This window comes from Mizuhopecten yessoensis, unplaced genomic scaffold, assembly GCF_002113885.1.
Source record: "Mizuhopecten yessoensis strain PY_sf001 unplaced genomic scaffold, ASM211388v2 scaffold4775, whole genome shotgun sequence".
NCBI lineage: Eukaryota > Metazoa > Mollusca > Bivalvia > Pectinida > Pectinidae > Mizuhopecten > Mizuhopecten yessoensis.
In genome coordinates, this window is record NW_018405715.1 from 238,209 (window position 1) to 265,386 (window position 27,178).

General features: G+C 35.3%; 1 protein-coding gene across 7 annotated transcripts in view; it reads left to right on the forward strand.

Annotated features, from left to right (window-relative positions):
• LOC110449672 (transmembrane channel-like protein 7) overlaps positions 1-27,178 on the forward strand; it is a 63,231-nt gene that overhangs the window by 23,793 nt on the left and 12,260 nt on the right. For 4 of the 7 annotated variants that reach the window (XM_021496683.1, XM_021496678.1, XM_021496681.1 and 1 more), the window contains exons 2-8: positions 8,436-8,766; positions 15,131-15,200; positions 18,099-18,180; positions 24,288-24,550; positions 24,928-25,088; positions 25,252-25,402; positions 26,118-26,279. In XM_021496683.1, coding sequence (XP_021352358.1) covers positions 8,552-8,766; positions 15,131-15,200; positions 18,099-18,180; positions 24,288-24,550; positions 24,928-25,088; positions 25,252-25,402; positions 26,118-26,279 — 1,104 coding nt within the window. In that variant the 5' untranslated portion in view covers positions 8,436-8,551. Of the gene's footprint in view, positions 1-4,549; positions 4,760-8,435; positions 8,767-9,333; positions 10,184-15,130; positions 15,201-18,098; positions 18,181-24,287; positions 24,551-24,927; positions 25,089-25,251; positions 25,403-26,117; positions 26,280-27,178 lie in introns of those variants that run through there. The other 3 variants (XM_021496679.1, XM_021496677.1, XM_021496680.1) reach the window with 3 other exon arrangements.

Sequence of the window (27,178 nt, forward strand, 5' to 3'; positions counted from 1 at the left end):
ATAGTCAACAGTTTGAATGTTGATAATGTCACTTGTGGTAAAACAAACTTCGACATATATAACTAATATTCAATAGAATCCGATTTTCGTTAGCACAAGGCTTACGAAATATATAACTATATATAGATAAGAAAAGACATAAAGATCGGAACTTAGATATTTCCTTATTATTAAATGACGGAATGAAATATGAACAAAATTAGATAGTAATCTTTAAAAATGAATATTGTAAAAAAAACATCCTCAAAATGAAGTATAAGAACTTTGAATTAATGCAATGATTGTATGTAACAGCAATGACGTGTACACCTACATATTTAAAGTAAAATGTGATCTATGCAAAACAATTTATCGTGTAACTAAAGTTAAGGAGATACCGCATGAACTTACGTGAGCACGTGTTATACAAAGATACCGCTGCTGCTACTCATTTTTACAACTAGGTAGTATAATTAGCAACTATTCATGGTTATTTTATTCCAAACAAAATGTCTCGCGGTAATAACTGAATTGCTGACGATTTCTAAATCACTACACTCGACAACTTTAGAAGTGGGAAGAAGGACACTCTCAGTGGTATCGGAAATGTTTTCCGGTCATTGACAGACAGATATGATACTCCAAGTACCGTATACAGATAACGTTATAGATACAGAAAAGCTGTGTCGTGATGTACAGGTCAAAGGTCACTAAAATGTGTAGTCTAGTTGAGGGTGTATTCTAGTCTATTAAAAAAAGGTTAGTATGTATGCCATGGACGTCATCAGACTTGTAACATAGTGACATCTTGGAATCACAAAAGGAACGTTTTATTTGGAATTTAATAATTGAGTTAAATTAACCAACCACCTATTTATCTAATTAGCTCGATAAGAAGAGACAGGAATTAAACAAACTACTAGATGTATCCCTCTCCTCCGAGAAACCAGTCACTGAATATAGCACGTTTGTTGACGACTTCAATTAAGAAAAGATCACTTTATCAGTGTCTCTGTTATATAAACACATAACAATGTCTTTAGAGGACGCCATTGTAGAAACAATTCCGTTTTGTGGTGGCTGATATGAACAAAGTTTCATGTCTATCGAAATGTAAATATAGCAAAGAGTTTGATTATAGTGATGAGGGGCACAATATTAACAAAGACTAGATTTCCATGGAGATCTTGAAAACGTACACGTGTCGATAATAAGACCATGTGATTCGGAAGGGCAAGCGCCCTCTGTTTCATCTCCAACAACCGCCATGTAAATCCAGCTCAAATCCAAGTAGTGTATCGTCCTCAAAGCAAACGAGAAACAGGAAAGTGAGCATAATGAAATATACATTTGTATAAAACGTCGAATATTTACGAATAAAATGATGATAATGACCATAAAACTTGCTCATAAACAGTAACTTGCATATTTTGAAACTTCCCGAAAGACTATATACAGAGGAATTTTGTAGTGTGTATCCTATAAATGAAGAACAATGTCTCAAGTGCAAATATCGAGATGATCATTTTAGTAGCTTCTCTGTTATGGGCACTGTAAAATGTCGATATGGCTAAAATATTGCGAAGGGCACTCTTTGCGAAACATGTACCTCCATTTTGAACGCAGACGTAGATAAAGGGCACCAATATACACTGTACAGCAGGGGTTACTTTGGGTTGTTTCTCTGCTAAGAACACAATACAATATCTGTAGTTGGTGGGAATCTGACAGAGGTGGTTTTGTAGTTGGTATCCTATGAACGAAGTACTGAGAATCTTGAGAGTAACCTCTTCATGTTGAAACGAACACTAGTGTGATACCTCCGTTTCGAAGCGAATAAAATACTTCTGGGTCACCTTTTAGTAAAAATTAGGGAAAGTTCTCTTACAAATCAGTAACAGGCGGATACATGTAAATGACAAACAGTTACCATTTCTCGAATAAAGCGCCTTATCCTGAAGGAAACACCTCTCCAAGGTCATTAATAGCGGTGACAACTCTGTATGAGCTTTGTCCGTCTACTCTCGCAGATTAAACGTATAACGAAATAAAAAATACTTCAAACAAGCAATGCCTATTAAGGACTTATAATCGAACATTTGTAATTTCGTATTAATCGAAGAAATGTGTTTACCATGAAATATATCCACCCTGAAAGGTTTGTTTGCTTTCCCGTGGCCATTGGTAATTAAGGCTAGTATACGTGAGAATGTCCACATCGGCCGTTCTGCAGCGTCACCCCACAAAGAGCTTGGTGTGAGGTTAGCCATGCGGAACGAGCACGGCTAAGGCAATGTATATTGGGTGGGAGTACGAACGACCTCAGGATGACACCCTAGCTTTATGGCTGATCAACGAATCACAGTCGAACTCGCGAGTGAGATGGTCTACCTTTACAACCCTGTATCAATGAACACGATTGATCTAGAGCTATAAAACGGTCCAGGCACCTACAGAATTGTATAGTTTTATGTATAGGCATGTATGCTTGAATGATTCCCGAGAGTGCATTTTCCTCTGAATATCAGAACAAGTATACAATGTCACGTGATATGATAGCACCTGCTGACACATGACGTCGAATACGAGATTCATCCTTGCTAGGTTAGCTTCTTATACTTACATCAGCATGCTACGTTGTTTTTTTTTACCAGGATAATTGTTAAATTGAAACAAATTGCGAGGACTTCTTTTAAAAAAAATGAGACGTGACATGCATACAAATGAATGCAAAAGTTTAAGGTACCTGATCATATACCCAAAGTGTAATAGACGGCAGCTATACATCTTCATGTGCTGTAAGCTTAATACAAAAATTGATATACCGAGGGAGATCTTTAATGAGGAGCTAATCGGGAAAAAAAACTGTGCCAAGTCATTCGATTTTGACTATCCGATGTATCCACAAGAAATAATAGGAAAAGTATTGACCACGCCGATCCTATACACCCTAGTGAACGTGATACCAAAGCTCTACCTTTGCTTACATTAAGACCAACAGGAAAAGCTTACAGCCAAGCAATACGATAAAGGTGACGATTTCGATTTTCTTGGTTGTGAACTTTCCCTTTCTTGGCTGTAACATCCCTGATTTATCAACCGAATATCATAATTTTCCTGTAAGAGATGTCGACTGCAAACGAAAAAAAATGCAATGGTTTCAAGAGATACAGGTTGATAAAAACTACAGGCAAATGTTATGGTCGTAATATCAATCTGCTTGGTAAAAAAATATATTCTTGCGTGATAAAAAGGTCGATATCTTTATCAAACTTATTAGCGTGCATCGTTGCGTCGTTGTTACTACCCCGGTTATCACTTTGAGAACGTTACATTACCTCGTCTCATTATCCTTGTATTTTTTCATGTGTCTCCGTTTAAATCTTTCCTTTGATTATTTTTTGCCCGTTTTTATCCATTTTAGTTTTTAATTACGCTTTTGTTAACGTTTCGGCATTCTGTTGTTAATGTTTGTAACAGCGCACTTATATTTAAAATATATATTCGGAAAATATATAACTTAACTTAGTGTTGTACATAAGAAGCACAAATTATATAACGCGTACGGTGCTAAATTAAGACGATTAAATTGCAAAAGAAAAACGGAAAAGAGACAAATTGACGAATACTGCTTTGACAATTAATACATTTGCACTAGGTACATGTAGTGTTACACGTATTTTAGAACGGTTTTGGTTGATTTATTGATTTATTGATTTTTCGACCTACTTTCCACAGGGGCCTGCGCTTTGTGATTTTGGGAAAATATCACTTATAAAAAGCATAATTTTGGGGAAACAGCAAATATTGTCTTTGGGAGGAGGCCTTTTTTAAGGCCCCATATTCATCCTTAAAATGTCTGGCTTTGATTGATATATTGAGTAGACTGATTGATTTGTACGGAATATGCACGGTAACTAATCGGTAATGTATACAAAAGGACATAGAGAATAAAGAACGACGTGTATCGGTGTGTATTATTAGTATCAGGTACCGTGCATTCTATCCCGTTTGCCCGGTTCTTACATGTCATTGACTTCTTACTAACTATACATGAACGCCCATCTGTATTCGTATCACCAAAAATCGATCTGAAACTTTTAATTTCTTCTTTGCAAAATTGGTCACGTTGTCACGTTCACAATCAATACATACAAAATGGATATCATCGACAAGTGCGCAAGACGTATAATGTATTTCGGAGAGGAAACAAAACCCATTATGAATTTATACTTAATTGAAGCCGTGTTTATTGACACCGCGAGATATACAGCTTGTACATGGAATTATTGTCGTTCGTAGGGAGTGGACTGTACTTACCGACCTATAAACGTGTTTGTCTGGACCAAGTAGTCGGTTTATGGTACATCGTTAAGCCGTAAATACAAAAGGACCTAACTGATGGGCAACTACACCTTGGTACAGTGGAAACACGTCATTTGTGAACGATATCATTGCACGTCCTTTCTGTGCGCGAGGCACCGTCCCGTGTCCAGAGAGAGCTGTCAGTGTGCCTTTACAGTAGGTCAGGGCTATTTGACCTGTGGTGCAGGCGCTGAATGAAGAATGCCATCATCAGCCAAGGCGTGTTTTAGAATTTAACGCGTAGAACAGTTATCGTTACCCGATTGTTCATTTTCTGGCATCAATTATTCATAGAGGACGTCACTGTGCCTTTTTTTGGTATCGTGCAGTACCAGGGAATTCTTAGAAACTCGGGTGAACTGGTTAAGCAACATGGCGTCTCACAGAATATTCGATTGGTTTGTAGCTACGCAAGGTACGTCTTATAGTATACTTATGTACCATTATATTAATCCAATATCAAATTATACATTTATATATAACCTGTATAAAAAAAACAGTTAACAGTAAGAACCGGGGCATGCCCACTGATAGTAGTAAGTATTTAAATGAATATCGAAATCGTAGACATGTGTTTGCAGAATAATGACAATTAACATTGAACTATAATTTAAGTCTTATCCTTTACAAATTTGAATATGTGAACTAACTCAACACATGGTATAGATGTGAACTATCCCTTTACATGGTAAAGATGTAAACTAACCCTATATATGGTAAACATGTGAACTAACCCTATATATGGTAAAGATGTGAACTAACCTTACACATGGTAAAGATATGAACTAACCCTACACATGGTATAGATGTGAACTAACGCTATACTTGGTAAAGATGTGAACTAACCCTACACATGGTAAAGATGTAAACTAACCCTACACATGGTAAAAATGTGAACTAACCCTATACGTGGTAAAGATGTGAACTAACCCTATACATGGTAAAGATGTGAACTAACCGTATACATGGTAAATATGTGAACTAACCCTACACATGGTAAAAAGGTGAACTAACCCTATACGTGGTAAAGATGTGAACTAACCCTATACATGGTAAAGTTATGAACTAATCCTACATATGGTAAAGATATAAACTATCCCTTTACATGGTAAATATGTGAATTAACCCTTCGCATGGTTAAGATGTGAACTAACCCTACACATGGTAAAGATATAAACTATCCCTTTACATGGTTAAGATGTGAACTAATCCTACAAATGGTAATGATATGGACTAACCCATACGTGTACATGGTAAATATGTGAACTAACCTTAAACATGGTACATTAACTTGCCCTATACATGTTAAAGACGTTTACTAGCCCTATACGTGGTAAATATTATTATGTTCACTAACCCTATACACGGTAAAGATATAAACTAACCCTAAGCATGGTACAAGCCCTATATACGGTAAAGATATAAACTAACCCTAAGCATGGTACAAGCCCTATTAACGGGAAAGATATAAACTAACCCTAAGCATGGTACTAGCCCTATACACGGTAAAGATATAAACTAACCCTAAGCATGGCACAAGCCCTATATACGGTAAAGATATAAACTAACCCTAAGCATGGTCCTAGCCCTATACACGGTAAATATATAAACTAACCCTAAGCATGGTACATGTACTTGTCCTATACACGGTAAATATATAAACTAACCCTAAGCATGGTACTAGCCCTATACACGGTAAATATATAAACTACTCCTAAGCATGGTACTAGCCCTATACACGGTAAAGACATAAACTAACCCTAAGCATGGTACTAGCCCTATACATGGTAAAGATGTGAACAAATAAGCCTGATGTTCTATATAAACTTTCTTTCGTATCACGTTATATCACGCTCGTAATTGATTTATAATGACAGACTGTATTTACTCACGATCAGTGTTGTTAAAATATGTATAGTGTCCTGTAAACTTACGTATGCTGGCTTATCACGTAATTTTTTCGTGAAAACCTGTATTTGCGTAGATGCCGTCTTTGTTATGTAAACTTGTACGTGTTGACATAGTAATGTATTATTTCGTGTAAATATGCACTGGTGTAAAAAAAATAATATAAACGTATACTGGACATAACAAAGTGTGTATATATGATAACGTTTCGGTTTAAAATAGAGGTTTTCTACCGATGCCCTTTATACGTTATTAAATAACGCTTAATTTCCTATACAAGTACAATAATGAAACACAAAGTTAGACAATATGTTTGTACCAATAATTTGTGTGTAATGGTGTGTGATAGGGATATATAAGTGTTTGTGATATAAGACGGGGTATGAAGAATTAAGGCGAATGAATTCATGTCTACTGTTTGAGGGATAATGCGTATTGATATGAGTGTGTTGGGGGGCGTTGTAAACAGCAGGTTTACCTGTACATAGAAAATAATGTTCTACAGCACAGCGGACTGTCCATTGTTTAATACGAATAGGTTGTACAACTATCGACCTTCAACTGGCAGTTATTTATTGTCCTATAATGGCCTTAGTCATGAATAATTTATATACCATTGTACGAACAGATTAAAGTGCGGAACATGAGCTGAAACCTTGCCTCGATATGAACTCCGATTTCCGGTGTCGTACAATATAACTTGAGTCTGTCGTTCTCGGCCTCTACTAAAATAGTACATTGGCAATCTGTCTGGTCTATAAATGTTAAAGTACACTACTATGTCTACTTAACGGCGTATGTCACTTCTACACTGAAACAAACATTTGATCAGTGTGATCCAAAATTATTTATCTATATTAAATTCCAGCTGACCCATGAATGGGCGAGAATGGCAGTATTCATACCGGTGTCTTCGTAAATTTTACTTTATGTTCTTGGTCACAAAATCACAGGGCGAGAGATAGAGTATAATAATCCTAGGTAAACTATGCAAAACTTGAAATGTTAGTTGACCGTTACAGCAACGTGTCTAATTGGTGGTCCAGTGGAATCTGCCTTGTGTCACGACTTTGCTTCCCCACTCCCACCCTCATATTCCAGTTTATCGCGGTATTCAATAGATAAGCGGTATACCAGCAGTATTCTAGTGGTAGGATGCCGGGCTCGTGACTGATGGGTTGCGGGTTCGAGTCATGGCACTGTGTTGTATCTTTGAGCAAGATACTTAACCCCGCTTGTTCTAGTCTACTCAGCTGTTGAATGCTAGATGTGAGCGCCGAAATGGAAGCACCGGCTGTATGCTCCCCAGGGAGTTGAGAAAGGTATTGGGTGATTGCGAAGGCCCTATAACTACAGATAATAATTTGTGAATCGCTGTGAGACGACCTAAGAACTAGGTTGAGAACCTCGAACTATTATTATAATTATTAATTAGCAGTATACCTGTTCATCGCGGTAATCAGAAGGTTAGCGGTACACTAATGCATCGCGATATTCAGTAATAGGTTGCCGGTACACCAATTATGAAGCATTTATACAAATGTACCTGTTTGAAGCATGGTAGTACTACTATGTAATTTACGTGGTATATCGTCAAATACTGTGATATACCGTGGTACATTCTCGGTACATTGCACTGACTCCTTATGAGCAATTATCTCACACGTTATAACAAACAAAAATTGAAAATCGGTAAAAAAAAAATCCATACAATTTTTTTACCAAATAATAATTTAGCTAGAGTTCTGTTAAAAAAAATCAAACTTGACTATTTGTACGACAAAAATGTGAACTCAATCTTGAGTAAAAATAATATTAGCCTTATCGACTCATGGTTTCAAACGTTTTAAACATCAGATACCTTTATCGTGTAATACAAATGAGTTTTCTATTTTTAGAGATGGTCTTTAAATATTTGCACCTAAGCAATGTATCCACTTGAGCATGTTTTGCTATTAATTAAATGCTGGTAAGGGAAACATTTATACAATAGTGAAGTTGCCTCCCGGTAATTATTACTCAAACTATGTGGACGTTATTAGCCTGGCTAAGTAACTAGGATTGTGATCAAACCAGGTTGTGTTTGTTTAACGTTAATCAATCCGTACAGATTTGATTCTCCGGAAGTGTCTCGTATTAGGCTCATATCACGTGACACTGATAGATCAATTAACCAATTGCAGGAGAGATCCGGTCGGACACAAACGACGAAGGGGGAATTACACACAAGAGCAAAGGTAACCACATCTTCTCCCTGTTACCTAGCAAGCAGGCTTTGACCTCATTCGTAGGCATAACCATGGCCAGAAAACAGGAGTCAACTAGCCGGAAGTCCCGAAGTCCCAACGCAGTTTATCCGGAAGCGGAAGAATATGGTGATCTTGATCCGGATCTAAAGGAGCTCTCCAAGAGAGGCATTCGCGTTAAGAACTTTGATGATGAGGAGGATGTTTACAAGACATTGCAACTCATTAAGACCTTGCCTTGTTCGCTTCAACAGAAACGGAAGTTCAGGTAAGCGTCATCATCCTCATCCTCATCACAGCCACCACTCACTACTTCCAATACCATCACATCCTCACCACCACCATCATCACTATTATCACCCACCACAACCACTACCCTTTAATACCTTACCACAGTTCGATTTCTTCAACCTGAGGTGGGGTAAGGCTTCACTTGTAGCGAGTTCTCAGTCTTCATAGCTATTAGTCGTTGTAACAATGTTGCGAGATTGCATTTACGAAATACGAGAGGGGCGTTGAAATATAACATGAATTGTGCCGATGATGGTCAATGACAATGTCAGAACAGGGTGTCGTGTGTGAGGAACATTGGCCGATATTTCGATGTGCTGGAGCCGTTTAGCTCGGATTCCTCCATATTAATAAAACAAATGCATACGTACAACAAGGGAAACTGTTTCATTTCCGATTCCATGACATTACCTCTTTATTCCGGATATCTGAATGCGTGTTTAGTCAGACTACAGTTTGATACATGTTCAAAGCTTTACATGGCTATACAACCTTACAAACAACCCGTAACGGCTTTAAACAAAAAGTTAAACAATAGACTCATTATTCTGTCAATGGGTGACAGACGGTTATACATTGGTATGCGGGCGATCACTGTAAAAATACACCAGTTTGTCCACAATAAGTCATTTAATTTACTGTAAAACCCCAACGGATGTGAGGGCTGTTGGGTAGTTTGTAAGGATGATTTACCCGGGACTCCGCGTGCTGCTGTAAGTCAGAACATTACGACATCACTTAATTATTGATAGAGGTGTGTCCTATAAGAGCTGGTGCTAAATAGTGTATAACATCAGACAAGCTCCGCGTGAGATCAACTCACCGTGTCGTACGTATATACGTGAGAAACAATCCGTGCGAAGGACATGCTCGGACTAGAACGCATTTAGAAACCTGCCTCGTGATATGGAATATTTATGTTTTTCATTTGAATCGTAAAAGGAAATATTTCAAATCGCGAGACATTGGAAGTTAACCCTGACTTTTTTAGAAGGACTTTGTTTGATATAAAGCCAGCGTGTGTTCCCGTGGTACCCCGGATACACTTTACAGGACTGTGACCTCGTTGGAGCCGCTGTCCAGTGTGGCACGGACCTCTACAAGTATCGTGGTTGGTGTGACCGGTACTATTTATTGTTTATAATAACAAAATCGACATATCTGTAAATGTGGGCAGCTAGGCAGAACGTAGTCCATCCAACTTCGGCCGAACCCTTCACCCGGAAAGTGACTTCACCGGGTAATGAAACCCTTCAGACATCCCCCGTGACGTCAGCGAATGGGGTCCGGTTATCCACGGTTAAAACTGCTATTTTACCCAAAGCACGACCTGCAACATTATTAGTGAACCCTAAACAAGAAACTGCTTGGACACCCCCGCTTACTGTCAGAAGGTAGGCAAGCTTTAATGCTACGGTAGTACAATGTATTCAAAGTGTAATGGTAGTGTAACATTCGAGGTAGTGTTTTATTAAACGAGGTTTACATGTATTTATCAATTATGGACTTCTGTTGACGTGAATATGTGGTTATATGAACCTGAGAGAGCTACATGTATATCGACCGAGTCGAGGTCACCATCACTTTTCAGGTCCATATAATTACATATTCACCGAAATAAAAGTCCTGAAATGTTATTCTTGATATAAAATTATAATTTTTATTACTAAGCAAGATGGAACATAGGAATATTGTCAGAAAGAAAGTTCTGTGTTCTAGGTTTTGATAATTATAATTATCATTCCTTATTTTTATTTATATGTGTACGTTGTTATATATGTTTATGAAATTGCTTTTCATTATTTTGCCTGATTACTTTATTACATTGATCTTGTTCATTATAAAATTACTATACCGGGCTGCATGTCATGAAATTTTGTATAATTTGTAATTTATTCAAATGCGGATCCTTTTCACAGTTTACACGATTTCTTTTCTAGGTAACCCCCATCCCCTCCTTGTTGTCCAATCCATTTGTATATTTGTCCAATAAAATATGTTTAAACTAAAAGAAAGTAAGTTGCATTTGTCACACTGTGACATTATAATAAAAGTGACGTCATTTAGAGGATATTGGTCCGCTGTTCAAAATATGAGCACTGAGACAATATCGCATACCACTGACGTCCTCAACGGTTATGATTCAACCATTGAGGCCTGTAAAACAATATGGCGGTATCTATATATTGTGATGTATATATAAATGTCTATATGATATCCGGGATAATGTTACACATTCGACGTAACTTTATATATGGGTTGTGTTATATAAACGATGTAATGTTCTAAACGGGTAGTGTTATATGTACATTTATATACCTCTACTTATTTTACACTATACAAACGTAACCGCAAAAACAAGCTATTTCCCCTCTAACTGCATGCCAGGGAAATAGTTTGTCTGGAGGGGTGCGATAGTTTTGAAACTATTTCCCTCGGAAAATGCGGGAAATTGAGTGACGTCGTGGGCGGGGCCTGACCGACTTTTGACCAATCAGCGCAATCGAATTTCTCAATAAAATATTAGTTTTGTTAATAAAGTGTCCCAACTGTTGAAAATTTGTTGTTTAATAATATTTAGAATATTGTAAGGGAGTGTTTGTATCAGTATAATAAAACAGTTGAAGTATGGGTATTTCGGGATATAGCATGTTTATGATCCCCCTCGTCCAGGACTATTTCCGTCGGCTTCGCCTTGGGAAAGGGTCCTAGCCTCGGGGGATCATAAACTAAATCCCTCATACCATGCATACTTTAACTGTTAAGTATACACACATTTAGAGTGCTATGATACAAGGTAGTGCTAAATACATGTTAATGTTATATACCGATAGTAACAATACATACAAGTTAATGTTATATACAGGTAGTAACAATACGATACAGGTACAAGGTAGTAACAATACAAGGTAGTGCTATATACGAGTTATTGTTATATACAGATAGTAACAATACAAGGTAGTGCTATATACGAGTTATTGTTATATACAGGTAGTAACAATACAAGGTAATGCTATATACGAGTTAATGTTATAAACAGGTAGTAACAATACAAGGAAGTGCTATATACGAGTTAATGTTATATACAGGTAGTACCAATACAAGGTAGTGCTATATACGAGTTAATGTTATATATAGGTAGTAACAATACAAGGTAGTGCTATATACAAGTTTATGTTATTTACAGGGAGTAACAATACAAGGTAGTGCTATATACGAGTTAATCTTTTATACAGGTAGTAACAATACAAGGTAGTGCTATATATGAGTTAATGTTATATACAGGTAGTAACAATACAAGGTAATGCTATATACGAGTTATTGTTATATACAGGTAGTAACATATATACGAGTTAAAGTTATATACAGATAGTAGCAATACAAGGTAGTTCTATATACGAGTTAATGTTATATACAGATAGTAGCAATACAAGGTAGTTCTATATACGAGTTAATGTTATATACAGATAGTAGCAATACAAGGTAGTGCTATGTACGAGTTAATGTTATATACAGATAGTAACAACACAAGGTAGTGCTATATACGAGTTAATGTTATATATAGGTAGTAACAATACATGGTAGTGCTATATACGATTTAATGTTATATACAGGTAGTAACAATACAAGGTAATGCTATATACGAGTTATTGTTATATACAGGTAGTAACAATACAAAGTAGTGCTATATACGAATTATTGTTATATACAGGTAGTAACAATACAAGGTAGTGCTATATATGAGTTAATGTTATATACAGGTAGTAAAAATACAAGGTAGTGCTATATACGAGTTAATGTTATATACATGTAGTAACAATACAAGGTAGTGCAATATACGAGTTAATGTTTTATACAGGTAGTAACAATACAAGGTAGTGCTAGATAGGAGTTGATGTTAGATACAGATAGTAACAATACAAGGTAGTGCTATATACAACTTTATGTTATTTACAGGTAGTAACAATACAAGGTAGTGCTATATACGAGTTAAAGTTATATACAGATAGTAGCAATACAAGGTAGTGCTATATACGAGTTAATAACATAAACTTGTATATAGCATTACCTTGTCTTGCTACTATCTGTATATAACTTTAACTCGTATATATGTTACTACCTGTATCTAACATTAACTCGTACATAGCACTACCTTGTTTTGTTACTACCTGTATAAAACATTAACTCGTATATTGCACTACCTTGTATTTTTACTTTTTGTATATAACATTAAGTCGTATATAGCACTACCATGTATTGTTACTACCAGTAAATAACATAAACTTGTATATAGCATTACCTTGTATTGTTAATACCTGTATATAACAATAACTCGTATATAGCATTACCTTGTCTTGCTACTATCTGTATATAACATTACCTCGTATATAGCACTTATTTGTATTGTTACTACATGTATATAACATTAACTCGTACATAGCACTACCTTGTTTTGTTACTACCTGTATAAAACATTAACTCGTATATTGCATACGGACATTGTGTTAATATCTCATTGTCGATACAATGATACGGACAATGAGATATTAACACAATGTCCGTATCAATGTATCGACACTGAGATATTAACACCATGTCCGTATCAATGTATCGACAATGCAATATTAACACAATGTCCGTATCATTGTATCGACAATGAGATATTAACACAATGTCCGTATCATTGTATCGACAATGAGATATTAACACAATGTCCGTATCAATGTATCGACACTGAGATATTAACACCATGTCCGTATCAATGTATCGACACTGAGATATTAACACCATGTCCGTATCAATGTATCGACACTGAGATATTAACACCATGTCCGTATCAATGTATCGACAATGCAATATTAACACAATGTCCGTATCAATGTATCGACACTGAGATATTAACACCATGTCCGTATCAATGTATCGACACTGAGATATTAACACCATGTCCGTATCAATGTATCGACAATGCAATATTAACACAATGTCCGTATCAATGTATCGACACTGAGATATTAACACCATGTCCGTATCAATGTATCGACACTGAGATATTAACACCATGTCCGTATCAATGTATCGACAATGCAATATTAACACAATGTCCGTATCAATGTATCGACACTGAGATATTAACACCATGTCCGTATCAATGTATCGACAATGCAATATTAACACAATGTCCGTATCAATGTATCGACACTGAGATATTAACACCATGTCCGTATCAATGTATCGACAATGTGATATTAACACAATGTCCGTATCATTGTATCGACAATTATATACGAGTTAAAGTTATATACAGATAGTAGCAATACAAGGTAGTACTATATACGAGTTAACGTTATATACAGGTAGGAACAATACAAGGTAGGGCTATATACGAGTTAGTGTTATATACAGGTAGTAAAAATACAAGGTAGTGCATACGAGTTAAAGTTATATAAAGATAGTAGCAATACAAGGTAGTGCTATATACGGGATACATCCGGTTCTTTTCTAAAGTGACGTTGTGCAATAGACCTTGATGTCAATGTATGAAAACAATACAGTTATCTTTATCTGATTTGATAATGTTACAAAAGCTTAATACCGGAAGCGCAATAAACATTATCGATCGCTAAACTGATGATGTTACAAATCGATCATTATTTTACACATGAGACGATTGATTTATCTGTCGTATACACTTTGTTAGTTGATTGTGTAGTCGTGATAAGGTGTATGTCCAAAAAAAGATACCTTATACATATTTAGTGTAGTTTATGAGGCGTGTTTGTTATCAAATTTCTATTTTTACAGCTGTTCTGATGATAATCCATATCCAATTTTACACTCCATTGAACATCTATATACCAAACAAGCTATAGTAATGACCACGGCGTATTACAGCTATTTATATATAAACATCCAAAGGGATCGAACAAACAGCATATTATACAGGTTGAATTTAATTTAATATTATACAGTCTCTATAATGGAAACTGCATCCCCAACTCCTCCTCCTCCTCCTCCTCCTCCTCCTCCTCCTCATCATCATCATCATCATTACCACCACCACCACCATTGTTCTTAACATCCTTTAAATGAATTACATGATCATGATTAATAGATCTTCACCCATTGATAAACATTATACCAGTTTTGTCATATTATAATTGAAAACAAACTATATAATCAGCTTGTGTGTTATCATTATGGATATCATTGAAATTTTAAAGAAAAATATTTACGATAAATTCAAAATTCGTGTGTATTGTTTTTGATTTCAATATTTTGTTGAATGAAATCATATATATTGTACAAGCAAATTATTTTATAACGTATTTGACTTGAAGGTCCAAGTTAACAGATAAGCCTGTAAAAAAGGTCGGAGGGTGTGCCGGATGGGCGTATCGGCGGAAGTTGGTGAGTACACACGGCAGTAAATACAACGCTGTTCTTTGTATGTAGATCGTCGTCTTTACATACAGTTTAACAGACAATATGCAAAAAAACCACCTCAAAAGTTAATTATTCATGACCGATGCAGCGCACACAAAGACGGGCGTGACAATGTACAATTTAAGTTATTTCAGTAACTTTCAATGTATCGACAATGCGATATTAACACAATGTCCGTATCAATGTATCGACAATGAGATATTAACACAATGTCCGTATCAATGTATCGACAATGAGATATTAACACAATGTCCGTATCAATGTATCGACAATGAGATATTAACACAATGTCCGTATCAATGTATCGACAATGAGATATTAACACAATGTCCGTATCAATGTATCGACAATGAGATATTAACACAATGTCCGTATCAATGTATCGACAATGAGATATTAACACAATGTCCGTATCAATGTATCGACAATGAGATATTAACACAATGTCCGTATCAATGTATCGACAATGAGATATTAACACAATGTCCGTATCAATGTATCGACAATGAGATATTAACACAATGTCCGTATCAATGTATCGACAATGAGATATTAACACAATGTCCGTATCAATGTATCGACAATGAGATATTAACACAATGTCCGTATCAATGTATCGACAATGAGATATTAACACAATGTCCGTATCAATGTATCGACAATGAGATATTAACACAATGTCCGTATCAATGTATCGACAATGAGATATTAACACAATGTCCGTATCAATGTATCGACAATGAGATATTAACACAATGTCCGTATCAATGTATCGACAATGAGATATTAACACAATGTCCGTATCAATGTATCGACAATGAGATATTAACACAATGTCCGTATCAATGTATCGACAATGAGATATTAACACAATGTCCGTATCAATGTATCGACAATGAGATATTAACACAATGTCCGTATCAATGTATCGACAATGAGATATTAACACAATGTCCGTATCAATGTATCGACAATGAGATATTAACACAATGTCCGTATCAATGTATCGACAATGAGATATTAACACAATGTCCGTATCAATGTATCGACAATGAGATATTAACACAATGTCCGTATCAATGTATCGACAATGAGATATTAACACAATGTCCGTATCAATGTATCGACAATGAGATATTAACACAATGTCCGTATCAATGTATCGACAATGAGATATTAACACAATGTCCGTATCAATGTATCGACAATGAGATATTAACACAATGTCCGTATCAATGTATCGACAATGAGATATTAACACAATGTCCGTATCAATGTATCGACAATGAGATATTAACACAATGTCCGTATCAATGTATCGACAATGAGATATTAACACAATGTCCGTATCAATGTATCGACAATGAGATATTAACACAATGTCCGTATCAATGTATCGACAATGAGATATTAACACAATGTCCGTATCAATGTATCGACAATGAGATATTAACACAATGTCCGTATCAATGTATCGACAATGAGATATTAACACAATGTCCGTATCAATGTATCGACAATGAGATATTAACACAATGTCCGTATCAATGTATCGACAATGAGATATTAACACAATGTCCGTATCAATGTATCGACAATGAGATATTAACACAATGTCCGTATCAATGTATCGACAATGAGATATTAACACAATGTCCGTATCAATGTATCGACAATGAGATATTAACACAATGTCCGTATCAATGTATCGACAATGCGATATTAACACAATGTCCGTATCAATGTATCGACAATGAGATATTAACACAATGAGATATTAACACAATGTCCGTATCAATACAGATCACGTACATGTAGCCAAGGTAAAATACAGGCAACCATGCTATAAACGAATATATAAATATGTGGCATCAATTATAATATGTCCACACTATGTGTACATTGTTCATGCCTGCTTATAATAAATTCAGCCACTAAGTAAATATAGCTTACTTAAAAATATCTATTTTCACCTGGTCTGGCATAAATAAGTTGTTATTTAAATTAAACATTATTTATTGGTCGATGAAAAAATGAAGACGAACTTGAAGCAGTCCTCTCCCGCAAACAAAACACCCTTTACAAATCAACAGATTGTTTGTTGTCACCCAGTCTCGAACTGATCGTAATCATTACCTTTAACACAAATATAAATGCTAAATCAGTACTTAACATATTTCGTGTTGTACTACCTTTACCCGTATGCTATATATGTGTTGTGTATATCAAACGAGTTTTACCGGTTATTACAAAATATTTTACACTTCGCCATACTCTTTCTAAACATTTCTTATTGAAGGAAATTTCACGAGAAAAGACGCATTAAAAAAAACGAGTGCAAAATATACAGTGTATAAAGCATACGAAGAGTAAGATTTATGAAGTAATCTTATAACGCCGTAGTTTTATAATCCTATCTGGCTGTAACCTTACCAGTGGGACACGGTGTATTTGTGTGGTACAAGGTCTGGTGTACATTCACGTTAAATGTTCTCTGATTTCACCATGTCTCGACATGTACAGTCACACAATCACACCTTTTACTTTCCTGTTTATGAACGAGTAACATAAAGAGCATGAAAGATGATAATAGTTCGACCGAGACTTGAGAACCGTTTCTTAATTCGACTACATATTATAGGCTCAAACTAACCATAAATATTATTATTACTGTTATTATTTTGGCTCTGACTTTTCAAAACCTCTTTCACTGCTAGTATACATTGTATGTGGAAAGATTTGAACAAACCTACAGGAATCCCTCTTTAACTCATATTAGCTACAACACAATGTGTTATTAATTCTCTTAATTGACATGTACTTTTAGAGTTAAACCGATGGTGTGTTTTTTTTATATTTCAGGACTGGAAGAAATTCAAAATAGGCTTTAGAGAGTTCCAGTACCAATTGGAGTTATGGGGGACTGCTTTCAAAAAAATCGAAGGTAAATAGACTTGTTGTATATTTTGTACTGTAAATGGGTTTTTTTTTCCAAATACATAAAATCCTATCGAAACAGCAAAAGGACGGAAGTGAACAGAGATTACAATGGACGCCGGATAGTGCTATTGTTTGCATTCCTGTCACATCAAACAGCTCGGCTTACCAGGGATTCATCGATTTCGTTTATATATCTTTGATATTTTTATTTTATTTTAAAATGACCTAATCAGTTTAAATCTCTGTCTGATTTAATTTCGTTTACGTCGGGTGCATGTAAATACACGCTACACTAAGTAAATACCGTCACTCGCAGGTGTGACACCTAGATGTCGTACACAAAATAACAACTCCATTCTGGCATCTTATAAACATGTAGTTAGTAGCGATTACTGACGCTATAAAACAGGTCGTTTTTTTCCAAAAGATTATTGATCCTTGATCAACTTAAAGCTGCAAAACAAAAGCATTCTGTGGCAATATTAATATGATAATAAAAAGGACAGAGGACCTCCTAAGGAAGTCTGAGGTTACGGTTATGGATACAGGTTCTGCTATTTTCCTAACTGGTATTGATATTGATACAAAAAAAAAGAACATCTTTGTAACACTCAAGATCTCCTGCAGAAAATGTATAAGTATATCTAGCATTAGATCATATCATTGTGATACGCCCATGTATTGTGCAACATGGCCATGACCTCTTCTCTCTTGTACGTACTGTAATGTACAAATCAGGCCTTCGTGATATATCATATATAAATACACTAACTTCAAACCAGAACACGGTGGTAGGTTCCTTCTCCTTGCTTTGCTTAACTAGTCATAATGAAATAAATCCGAGATTCCGTTTATATATTTTTTTATGTTAACCTCGCTGTGACCTCCGCTCACTTGAAATCACTATATGAAGCATACGTCTTTCATATGTTTTTATGATAGATTCAATAGAATGTACTAACTATATAACATATAATAAGGGATTTCGGATACTAGCTCTACACAACCTACTTATGTATCGCATTATGTAATATATCTGAGATTCCATGTATTATGAAACCTTGTTATGGCCCCCAACGACTCGTACTTAGTTTCCTTTAATCGCTGAAAACATCGACAATCTATGATCTAGGTGTTTATAGTGAAGTGTGTAGAGTATCAAGACAGATAACAAAGTCCATAGCATCATGTGACAATTTTCTGAGCACGATCCAGAAACAGTAGAATGAGTGTTATAATTCTATTTATAATTATTACAAGAAATGTGAAATAAAGAAGCGCCTACTCTGAAATGTTGTTTGTTGGTGCAAAGTGAATATTTATTAAACCATATGGCCAGTAAACGTGTAAGCTGCCTATAAAACCCTTTATTACGTTACACATTTACAATCATTTTTATAACATTCATATGAATAATACAGTATATATAAAAACAACATTACAAAGTTATAGCCAACATCCCAATCAGTTGGTACATTAATTATAATTACCGTTCATTAGAGATGGAACGCTGTGGTAAGTGTACGGAGATGGGAGGGTTAAGGTGACGCACGGACAACGGTCTCAAATGTAGATTCTTTAGCGATCTAATCAACAGAAGGTCTGTAGTCAGTGATAATGTTAAAGAATGATGTTAAGGCGAAGTACATAACATTCGTAGTCTTTATAACACACTTTAATTCGGTAAAAAGGTAACTAACAACCTTGGATTATATCGGGTAACAATTTTTGACCTACATCTTCCATTTCCATATTTGGGACATCTTCAGTCAGTTCATAGCAGGGGATCTACTTTTGAGATGGTTATAGTGTCTGTGAAAAGCTCTTACGAGATTAAGTTCTTTGTTTTAAATCAAACAAATCTTAGTTTAAATAACGTAAATCTTATCTTATCTGTGCAAATTGTGTTAACATGGTAGTTTGAACACATCCTTGAGATATAATCCATTCTAAATCCTGTTACTCGTAATTCAGTTTGTTTCATGCCAACTGAAAGAGTAAGACAACGCCATTTTGAAGAAGGTGGAAAAAGTTAAAACCCTTAAATAGGTTACTTGAGGTTACTTATTATCAGGAATGCTCTATCATAACGTCAGATATCGGGCATGCGTACACTCATCCCGTGTAGTTTCGCTATTTACACTATAGGTAGGGCAAACTGACACGGCTTTCCCCTGATACGAAATTGCTGAGACAATATTGATAATTTGAATCCCAGGTTATATTAGGTACCGTCTACTTAAACCTTTTTTATCCGTGAACGTTGACCGCCCAGCATGATATTACATCGAACTTTGGTATTCGACAATTTATCAACGAACTCTACCTTTATCAAATATTGACGAGACCCTATAAGCCAAAACACATAAGGATTGACTTAATTACACTATACTATAAGATGATTTATTCTGATTCGTTCAGAATACGTAACGTGACGTGTAAAATTGTGTCTCACAAGAATTTTTTTTTTATCTTGACAAGAATAATGTCCTTAATCCCTCTATGAATCGCAATATTACTCTCTCCTGGCGTAATTCTTAAATCAACTTTTATTTTCACGTCCGTTGCTCGGAGTATCACTTCCCGAAACCTTCCACAATTTGTTTAAGCATAAGCCCTGGCGAGTTTAAACGCCAAACGCTGACTAACCCAATATGTGTCACTACTTTTCAATCCTGGAAATATAATGTCTTTTTGGTGAAAGTCTTCGAATGAAAACGTTTTTATCGATTAGACAAATCCTTGTGTAACACTAAGTACGGGAGTGAATTGTTATAAGATACAAGAAACTGAAGTAAACTTACATATTGACATTGAACATTCTTAAATAAAAAGATTTTATGTGATAAAACAAGTCTATCAACCTGTAGATGAGAATGAGAAGTGTTATCAGTGTGAAAACCTAACACTAGTTGTTTCTTACCCCGAACTTTTATCATGTAATGAACAAATCCTGTTTATTAGCAAAGGTTAAAACACAGACTGGTCAGAATCAATGATATACATATATTCATTTGCCAATATCATTTGTCAATAACAAAAATGAAATCGACACCCGTTCTGTTTACATGGTTCAATCGCATTTACTGTTTGTGTATATCTGTATGACGTCTTCCTACAACGGGTACCTGTACAGCGTTGTGTCAATGGTGTATTGTATATACCCAGTCGTAAAGTGTTCCCCCACCGTGACACCCGACACAATACACACAATGTCCCAATTATAGTTGTTGTGATCGTAACCTAGATCGCGTCAAAACATTGCCGTATTTATGACTATTTTGTCCTGCCGCGTGGTCCTATGAAGGCTAAGTCGTGCTAACTCAAATCTTTAAATATCAGTATAAACAAAGTAGGTCGATTCGTGATATTGGTAAAATAGGTAGGGCATGTCCTTTTATCTTAATGACGCTTATCTTACTTATAGCATGTGTTTAAATACATTATAATTATGTAATAGCATATTTAAAGCATCTCAATTACATTTAATGATAGAATGATGTCTTCAACGCACGTGTTGACACTTGTAATGATACGCACACTAAAGGTTAAAGTAGAATTAAACGTTATTTTGGAAATAAGTAAATCGATAGAAAAAACAGTGCTTGCACAAGATATTAACCCGAATTGATCATAAACAATGATACACCTATATGCTGCTCGGGGATAGGGTTAAATATTGGAGACTTGTATTCATCACTGTTTATATATATATATATCATTTAATTGTCGCTGAAGGTGATTTCGTTAACGTATGTGTATTAAATGATTAACGAGAGATGCCCTAGATGTTGTACCGGTAAATATACGAGACAGGTTACTGTAAGTCAAGACAGAAACATGCCAAAACGGCGTTTAAGAACCGAGTCAACTGAATCAATAACCTCTACGACTGTACCAAGCTCCATTATTCATATATAATAGTTCATAAAGCAGTTTATTGCCTCGTCATGAAATGCAAAATCAATTCGTTACAAAAGAAATCGAACTTACGCACTGGACTCGTGATTAGCAGTTTAACACTGGTACAGTGTACCAGTACGTAGTGGTGAAGCGGTCACTCACAAACATTCCAGTCTAGAAAGGCTAACATGGAGAGACGACTCGTATATCGCGTTCGTAATGTAATGGCGTGATAATACACATTTTGAATTACACAAATTTTGCGTTTGTTATTACAATTGAACCACACATGTTGCGCGGCATATACTGATTCCCATAAAAACATGTTGGAAATATTTATATTTTATTACGTAATTTATAAAGTCGTTAATTGGATTATTAATTTATTATACCATTAAGGTTATATATCTAGATTAAACAGACGGTCATTGTTTGATTGTTGTTAACCCGACATTTGTGTTGGAAATTTGAATCAGCAAATAGAGGGATCCCGTTTGATGTTATAGGGCTACTGATAAGGGAAACAGAGAAAATCAACCTGTGTGGAGGACAAACAAGACTCTAACACCGTATTATAACCTTATCAACTATTTTTTGTTGAAAAAAAAAAATGAATGATAATCTTCAAAATACTCCCTTGTTTGAACAACAAAAAGCTTGTCTTCTTCTCATTTTATGATAATATTCATAATATTTTGTATAAATTTTAAAATACTTTACAGAAAATTGCTAGACCTTATTCACTATATCTTGGTTAGAAAAGTGTCAAACCACAAACGGTGGCTGTATTCTAACAAAACTGTCGGATGTCTGCGGTATAAGAACCAAGTCTAGTATACATATATACCATAAGTGACCATGACTTATCCTTAATACTGTACGGTGGTGTTTCAGCCAACAAGTGAACTCAAACTTCAACTAAAACAGTTATTAAATCTATCCAAATGCGACAAGGTACTGTGTAGCAAATACCATTTAATTTTATTCTCCTTTTTTTTTTAGATTGTGAGCAAAAGAGTTCAATGATTTTCACAATTCTTAGATCAGATTACTCTAAGCGCCGAGTCTTCCTAGAAAATTAGCACACGTTGAGTCAAATTCAATATTATTCAATACAACTTATCTCAAAAACAAGTTCAAACTTTTGTTTCCTTGTGTGTTATTGAAGTTCAAGTCGTGGGTTACTTTAGCTAGGCGTGAACACATGAATTAAATTTTATCAAATGTGATTATTATTCATTTGGCTTGTTTTTTTCTTTGATCGAATCGGCGAGTATTATAAACGGATACAAAAATTATTAAAAGCCGTGGAATATTACATTCACAATCCCAAACATTGAGAAACCAATATAGGGGGTAGACGTTTGGTTATCCCCTATAAGTTCAGTGAAAATGTTGTCTGTTGTCCCACTGAAATATGGCATGTGGTAACTAAAGTTTGGTTTCCTATAGAGTCGGGGATTGTTAGTGCCCTCATTCTGGGGGCGTCTGGAACCACAACTAATCTGGTACTACGAGTACAGCAATTGGGACTTCTATCTGTGCCCTTTATCTCCTCCTACTTGTTCCTGTCGAATGTGTCTTCATATGCACTCTTTTTGTTTTTCCGTTATCAGTGTAATGTGACCTGGTGTGACATCATGCTACATGTAATATATTAAGGTTATAACATTTCAGCGAAATTTATTTAAACTTCGCCCTAAGGTAGACACTTGACACCGGCATAATTTGATATAAACAGTTGCGAATATTGATATATTCAAACAATGAATCAAAATATTTTCAGTATCAAATTCTACAAAATGAATCAACAGAGTACAAGTAACTAGGTGTCTTACTGATTGGTCGTCTGTCTGTTCAATGTGAACGAGGCGCTTACTTAGTACAATCTGTTCAACGTGGATGAGGCGCTTACTTAGTACAATCTGTTCAACGTGGATGTGGCGCTTACTGAGTACCATCTGTTCAACGTGAACGACGCGCTTATTTAGAACAATACCATATCAGATCGTAGTTAATTCCGTAGGTAATATATGATCACATGACAGTATTACAGTTATATTTTTCTTGTACAATTATTTTTTCAATAAACTGAAACACCGGTCTTGTATTTTTTAACATGTGTATCAAATGCTGTGCAGTGTTTTACTTTATAATGAAGTTGGTTATATTTTTTATCACAAGTTTTAATTCCTCTATATTTTACAGGGCAGCAAGGTGCGGGTGTGCTATCATACTTTGTGTTCCTACGTACTCTATTCAAGCTGAACATCGCCATATTTGTCCTGATGCTCATTTTTGTGACGCTACCTGCGATTGTGAATTTCTCTTCGAACGGCTACACCGTTGCGGTGACGGGTACAGGTATCGGCGGCGTTGATGTGGCCACTGCTCAGACCTGTAGTGCTAACTATGATGTCAACATCTCTACCGACGCAGCCTCTCTCATCGTAGACTTCCTCCAGGGAACGGTTAGTACACTGGAAACACCATGTAGGAACACCAACCAGATTCTCTTTGCATCCTTGTTTAGGTTTTACCTCACACAAGAAATCATAACTTGTTACTCATGCACACACGTGTTTCCTATAATGATTAATTTTGTTTATTATAGTTGGAATATATTTGTTGCCAAACAATTTGAACAAGGGTTAGGTACCAGCTATTGTAACTTACAATAGCCTTATCTTGTCATATATATACAATTTCCTGATAATAACGAGTTATATGCTTGTTGATTTGCATAGTTTATATTTTCTAATTGTGATTCAAAAGACTTGGAATGGTTTTATTAATAATATGAATTATTAATAATCTTTGAATAAAATTTGTGTATGATTGTTTACAGGGCTGGATGGAAAGTACGGCCTTGTTTCTGGGTTGGTACGACGCTAACGAATACAGCATGGGTACAGTTGGCAGTCACAACTTTAATTACATCATGCCACTGGCTATATTTTTGACGGTCATTGTCATCTTCATCATTTCCCTGGTAGTTATGGCACAGGCGTAAGTATTTGTCTGATCCACCTGGTCACATTTTGACTGTTTTTATATAAAGCTGGTGTAAACTGGAACGATTTTGTATTGTATTCTTTGACGGCCCATTGATAATTAAAGCCAAAACCTAGAACGATTGTCGTAACGTATACAACGTTTGTTTCTGCTGCAGGAGTGTTAAGGGCTTTAGAGAGAATATTGCAAAAACTGGGGACGCCGTACGGTACACCTATAACGTGAAGCTGTTCTGTAGCTGGGACTACTCCGTCACCGAGGAACTGTGGAGTACTATCAAACAGAAAAGTGTATATAAAGACATCGTGGTAAGTTTCTATTTGCATTATATAAAAAATACATTATAACTATATAAAACTATATTATAACTATACAAAACTATATTATAACTATACAAAACTATATTATAACTATATAAAACTATATTATAACTATATAAAACTATATTATAACTATAACTGGGATTTGAAAACTCTTAATAACAAGAGATAATTATGAATGAAATACAGAGAAAAGTGTCCTCGTACAAATTTTTGATGCTAGATAGACAGGATTAATACAAAAAAAAATAAGTTGCCATTGCCTTGTTTAATTTTAAACGATTATATAAGTTGCACCACTTGATAAATTGTTTTCCTAGACTATTTAACAAGGTGAGGTGCACTACCGGATTTCACATTACTTTCATATAATTCAAAGATATATTACATTTTTAATTCCCAATTATCAATAGTCTCTATTTTTCTCCGATGTTAAATTCAGTATTACGATCAAAATAAGAAGTATAAAAGGAGCAATTTTAATAGGATGATTATGATGGCAAAAATATGATTGGACTGGCAAGATGTTAGGTAAAAGTGAGATCCAACCATATAACCCATTTGGGTACTGATTTCCTATGAGGTAGAAATCCTGTCCAGCTGTTGTTGATGATGATGATATGATGATGATGATGATGATGATATGATGATGAAAAATAAAATCTTCTATTCTTATTGTGTGTTTCATTACTTATAATGACAGGCAGAACTGGCAGAATCTAAGTTTAGAAAGACAAGGAAAAACATGACATCAAACCAGAAGTGTGGCCTCTACACAAAACGATTCCTAGTTAACTTCCTTATCCTCGCCATGCTTGGTGGAGCAGCGTACCTCATATTCTACGTCCAGAAGTTTTCCACAGAGGTAAATCACAACACTATTCATAACGCAATGATGAAAACAGGCAATTTGTTGATAATTGAATTACGTATACAGGGTTTCCTACCAGAAAATCTTCAATTCACACTGTAAAAAATATCACCGTTGTGACTAGACCTGTTTCCCCTTTTGCAATTTTAGTTTCTACCAAAATTAAGGACATGTTTATTATGTCCTATATTGTTGGTTGCCTTTATATTTTCCTTGATTCGACTTCATGACGGGTGCCACATGTGGTGACGGGAGACATCATGATGGTGCCACATGTGGTCAAAAGAATGGCCACATCTGCTAAGCACCTGTTTCGTCTCCGGTTTTGTTTTGTGTTCATGATGTCCTGTTGTATTTGTTTTTGTTAAAGTTCAAGTTTTTTTTAAACATTAATTGTGCGCTTGTTTATAAAATCAGAACATGGATTAAGGATATTATTACAACATTATCGAAAATTAAATAAACGCCTCTTGTTCTCTTTTGAAAAAAGTTATCTTTATCACATGAATGTTAAATTCCCAAGGATAATTTCTTTGTTTTAGATGGTATATACAAATATGACAAAATAATAATTAATTGTTAAAAAACATTCCTCATAGAGAGATGTGTTAAACGATTGAAATGGCATCCACCTCGTTAATCCCGTGTTCACTGTTGATATTTATTTCGCCTTCGAATAACATTATTACGGTTCCGTGTTTATAGTGGTTAGGTAGCTGGTCCCCCAACATGAAGGTAACGATGTCAGAGGTGAGGACACACCACCATACCGTATACGTTTGTCAGCTGTTTCATTTTGCACCGTTAATATAGTATGTGTAGTATCAACAATGTCTGTTGTATGAATGTATGAATATTTGTGGTAAGTTTCTTTTAAAAGATGACATGTTCAT